Here is a 5255-nt window from a genome sequence, read left to right on the forward strand (position 1 = left end):
GGGGGGGGGCGGGGGCAGGGAGTGGTCTCTGGATGATCGGCATGTTGGCCTACAAGCCCAGACCCCCCATCTTCCTCTGGGCAAAGTCACTTCCCTAAGATCCATAAGGGAGATATAAAACCACTCCAACCAAGGGAAAAATTACACTGGCTTACTGGTGCACCAAAGATAAAGGATCCCTCAACCCCACTCTCAGACCCCCTTACCCATCAGCTCTGAAGAAAGAATCTCCATAAGCCTTGGCTGTTCGGACAATAGAAGAGTCCCCAGCCACCAAGGAGACAAGGGTCTCAGTAACCTAAGTTGTATCTGAAAGAGTCAGGTTTGAACCTGGCTTCTGTCTCTTGTGCTGTGTGACCCTGAGTGAACCATTCAACTCTCTGTGCCTCTAATTCTTTCTCAGTAAGATGAGGAAACACTTCACTGTATGGACTCAGCCTGTATCTGGAGGGGTCTCAGTGAAAGCAGCCAATGGAACAGATTGTAAAATCCTTTGCAAACAGGACTTGGCTAAGAAACTTCTTTAAAAGAGTAATAGTAAAATTGGGGGGAATTAAAAAACAGGGTAGCCTGAAATTTCTATGTATCTTTAATATTCTTTGCAAAATTGCCAAATAAGAGGTCTGATCCAGTCATTTCATTAGAAAATAAAGTGTTTATTAAGAAACTATACACTGAACACTCCTATATGTCTCTGCGGAAACACAACGCCCCATGGTCATAGCACAAGGTGAGGAAAATGGCAGAATAAAAGATGCTGGGATGGATGGAGCCTGGGAGGCTGGAAATGAGGTAATGATTTACAATAATTAAAAAACATCATCCTCAAGCTTACTCCTTAAAGCCACACTCAGGAGGGGGCCCTGGCCCAAAGGGTTGGCAGGACACAATGGGAAATAGCCAGACATGAAGCAATGGGGAGCAGGATGGCGGGGAGCTGGGAGGGGCTAAATAAACACACTTCTAGGCCCTGGAGAGAAGCTGAATCCCCATGTGATACTCTGAACATTCAGGTGCCCGGGAGGCCACCCCAGATACTGGGCGAGAACTTGGAAAGCTGTGCATTTTTAAAGCCCATGGAGGTGTCTGCTGAATCAGGCTGGGAACCTGATGTGAAGAACCACCATCCACAGGACTCAGGACCTAAAACCCTAAGTGGGAATCCTAACCCCCAGGGAAATTTCCCAAGGCAGAGAATCTGTTATCTATTACTGTGCATCATCACTCCAGAACTTAGTGGGTTAAAACCACCACAATTTTGTCCGACGATCTCCCCATGGTTGGCCCCCTCTTCCATGCTCCACCCTCAAGGGGGCAGCCTGTGCTGACCCCCTACAATGGAGGCACCATGGGTGTGGGGGGGGGGGACTAGGCCAAGCCCGAAGTCCACTCAGCTAACATGGCAGCAAATCTGGGAGAGGTTCAGGCCCTACAACTGTACCTTTCCTATTGAAGCAGGGGGAAAAGCATCCCTTTCCCTCTCCCCAGTGGATCAAATTGAAAATGGGAGAAACAAACCTCCCTCTTTGGGAGAGGGTGGCCATGGAGTAAGGCATGAGTCAAAGCAAGCAAAGTAAACACATATATTGACCAGAGAACAGGATGACACTTCCATTGGAGCCATGACAGGGGCTGGAGGAGGCCAATTTTTACTTCTCTTCCCCTTCAGTTCATCTTGGCCTTGAAATGGTGATTCCATTGGGTGCCAAAAGTTCTCAGAGTCAAGAATAAGTAAAAGTGGGGGAAGAGAGCCAATCCCGGGATCATGGAACAGCAGGAAGGGCCTTGGTCCCTGATTCCCTTGGTCCCTTGTGGTCCTAGCAGGATGCCCAATTCACAGGCAAGACCTCCTGCAGCCAAAGCTTGTCGGAACTGCAGATCTAGAGGCCAAGAAGGAGCCCTGGAGAGATCCTCTTCTCCAAGGAGTGTTCTAATACCACTCACTGTGAGCCGTTCCAGAGACAAGAGGAAGTAGGGGGAAAGTGTGTCCCAAAAAAAAGGTATGGTTTTCTCCACCAAAAAAAAAAAAAAAAAAAAAAAAATATATATAAAAAAAATGATTGGTTTCCATTCTTTCCTCTGAGACCTAATCTGGTGCCAATACTTGGGCCTGGCTCCCTCTCCTCTCACCGCGCCGTCTCCACCTCTGCTTAGATGTTCTTCCCCACGGGAGGCTGCAGGGCGACGAGGTCACTAAGAGGATGGCCTGGTATCCTAGGGAGAGCCAGGGAGACCCCACGCTTCCAAGCGGGGAAAGTGAGGCCGGAGCACGGCTGGACTTCATCAGGCTTTCTCGTGGTGGTTGGGTTGTTTGTGGAAAGCAAGAGAACGGCTAGTGTATTTAAGAGATGGCTCCTGGTGCACAGGTTTTTAATTCTCTTTATTGGCTCTTAAGATGATGGCAGGAGCTGCCTTGGAGGCCAGAAAAAAAAAGGAGCACAGTGATGATTGGAGGGAAAGGGCAACCCTGCCAGTGGCGGATGGGGGTAAACACCCGTCTTGGTGGTGATAAAGGATGCAGGGGCACCGGCGGCTCGTGTAGTTTCTACTTAGCATCCCCGGATCCAAACAGAACAATGCCTAGAGCTTCCAACCCCTCAGAGGGCCCAGCCTACCAAGGTGACATCAAAACAGGGAGGCTTAAAAGGAGTTTTTAAAAGCCATGACGTCCTTTGCTGAAATAAACATTGACATCCTCAACATAGATGCCATGGTTAAGAGGCTTGGAATGTCCGGGAAGGCTTATTGGATTCAACATAATTTCTCTGAAACCTATAAAAAACAAAAACAAAAAAACAGAAAAACAGAAAAAAGCAAAATAAAGTAAAAACCAAAACCCCCAAAGAAGATCAAAACTAGAAGGGGAAACAGAGAGGGAGCTTGAAAGGTAGGGGGAAGAACTGGAGATACGGGACACGGATACAGATATATTGGGAACAGCCAAATGAATTCTCAGCAAAAGGGAAGGACAGGAGGAGGGGATTAACTTAAAACCGAGCATGGCCAGAGAAACTGGAAACACTCCACTTTTGCTGCAGCCTCCACTGAACCGAGGAAGGGACGTGAGCAAAACATTTGGGGGCTTGGCCTTGGATTGCCCTGGGAGAGGAGGGGAGGGGCAGCCTCATCTAAGTAGGAGGAGGCCCTGATGATGAGCTTGAGAGGGAGGTGGGAGCAGGGCAGAATCGCTAGGGTCCCTGGGGGGCAAAGGGGTGGGAGGAGAATGCTCTCCAGACCTTACATTCTTAAGGGATACCTGAGGGCCATTTCTAACCCTAGGAGCTGCGATAATGTGAACCACCTTTGACTGCACCAGGTTGGGGGCACTGTACTTCCAAGACTATAAACTCCTTCTCCTTCACTTTTTCCTCTCATTTCACCCAGTCAGTGCAGTGATGGCTGATCTCTCAGCCTTCCCATAATTCCAAGTCTCATAGGGGATGGAATACCCTGGAGCAGTAGCATTGGTGGCCATCAAGCCATGGGCAGCCTCAAGCAAGGAGGACTTCCATGCTATAGCTCAGCTCCTCTCTGGCCCCACCCTGCCATGGACGGAATTAGGATGTCCAGAGACGTGGGTGTTCCTGATCAAATCTCCAGAAGGAGGTTTTTCAGTCAACCCCGGATTAAAATAATGTCTATAAAATAATGTCTGTAACGAGTGTGTGGGTGTTTACGTGCGTGTGCAGACAAGATAGGAGGTAAGCCAACCTTTTTAGGAAAGCTGTGTGCAGGTATGTGAAGAGTGTAATGGGCAGCTAGACGTTGAGGCTATGATGGGGAGAGATCGAGTTGGTAGCACTGAGACTTTCCCCTCCTCATTCTGAGGGCATATTACGATCAAAACAGAGTTGAGTCATCTTGGATGTTGGGTGCCCTCCTTCTGCAGGGAGTGGGGTTAGATTGTGGAGATGGAGGAAAGTTCCTCACTGATGAGGTCATGTTTAGAGGGAGACTTGGTTTCAACATGAGATGTTTCTGTGCTAGCATCACTATGCTAACCCAGGACAAGGGCTCTCTTGGCTCTGAGGCAGAGGGAAGGCAAGCCATTGGCCCAGAGGGTCTGTGACTCCATTGTTTCTCTCCAGGCAATGGTCCCTCTCTCACTTCTCCCAGATGCCTCACCTAGGCCCTTTGAAGTATGCTGGCCTGGAATATTTCCCTCACCTAAGGGATTTTAGTACCAATCCCATACTAGGCACCTAGTCATCCCTGAGTCCGCTGGGACCTACAGAAACTTCATGAGGTCTTAAGATCTTAAGAATTAAAATTGGTGAGGGGGACAGGGGGTCTGTACTGCATACAAAGACGTCAAAGGAGGTAACTCACCATGTGACCTTGGGTAAGACACTTCCCCACTCTGGACCTCAGGTTCCTCATATATATAGTGAGTTGATGGGACTAGATGATCTCTATTGTCCTTCAAGTTTAGTATCCCATGATTGTCTATGTTTGAAAAGACCCCTGGCAGAAGAGGCAGACATGGGGGAGTTAATGGTCAGTATTGAGCCCCATGTGCAAAGACATGGGGAAGTAATTTTCTTAAGTGCACAAGGCCAGAAACAGAAATCCAGGTGTTCCCAGCTCCTGTACTCACACTGCTTTACCTGTAGGGGCACCTGCTTTATTTTAGGCATAAAATCTAGATACATGGTCCCCTGAGTATCACACAGTGGCATTAAGGAACTGCATGAGGGGATCACCATAAACTCTGTCTAACCTTTACCTACCATGCTTACCCCCCAATCCCTCTTCTTGGCCCGGGGGAATCCTGAACTTGTGCCCATCACTGCTTTTGTCAATGCCATTTCTGGGGCTGGAAGGATGATTCCTATGAACTGAGCTGATGATCCCACAGGTCTCGAGACCACCTTTTTGGCCCCTTCTCTCCTAGAAAAGAAATTCAGCTACTCTCCAAGAGGGAACAACATGACAAGGGGGAATGAAGAGGAGAAGAGATGGGGTGTTTGGCCCCTTGAAATCGTTCTTGCCTCAGTTAGGGCATAAAGAGAACGACAAAAGCTGGTGGTTCCCTAGAGACCTGACAACTCTAAGTCCTATGAAAGAGGTATCATAGCTTGTGAGTGAAATCTCCCTTGAAGGCCATGCAGCATCGTGTGCCCTGGAAGGCTCCATGTCGGATCCATAAAAGGCAGGGGCCAAGCCTCTGCCAAGGTGCCTGAAGCCACCTCCGTGAACATGAGCCTTTTCCCATACGAGCCGGGATCTGAAATTTGTTTTCTCTGGAACTCTTT

At 48.7% G+C, this 5255-nt stretch overlaps 1 protein-coding gene across 4 annotated transcripts in view; it reads right to left on the reverse strand.

The window, feature by feature from the left end:
* The window catches only part of NTRK3 (neurotrophic receptor tyrosine kinase 3), a 378302-nt gene that overhangs the window by 90302 nt on the left and 282745 nt on the right, over nucleotides 1-5255 (reverse strand). Inside the window, exons 13-14 of one of the 4 annotated variants that reach the window (XM_007446036.1) lie at nucleotides 4330-4464; nucleotides 2654-2772 (exon numbers count right to left, since the gene is read on the reverse strand). The exons of the other annotated variants lie outside the window; for them this stretch is intronic. Of the exons in view, the coding sequence (XP_007446098.1) occupies nucleotides 2654-2772; nucleotides 4330-4464 (254 nt within the window). Of the gene's footprint in view, nucleotides 1-2653; nucleotides 2773-4329; nucleotides 4465-5255 lie in introns of those variants that run through there. 4 annotated transcript variants of the gene reach the window in all.

This window comes from Lipotes vexillifer, unplaced genomic scaffold (genome assembly GCF_000442215.2).
Source record: "Lipotes vexillifer unplaced genomic scaffold, Lipotes_vexillifer_v1.1 scaffold495, whole genome shotgun sequence".
Classification (NCBI taxonomy): domain Eukaryota; kingdom Metazoa; phylum Chordata; class Mammalia; order Artiodactyla; family Lipotidae; genus Lipotes; species Lipotes vexillifer.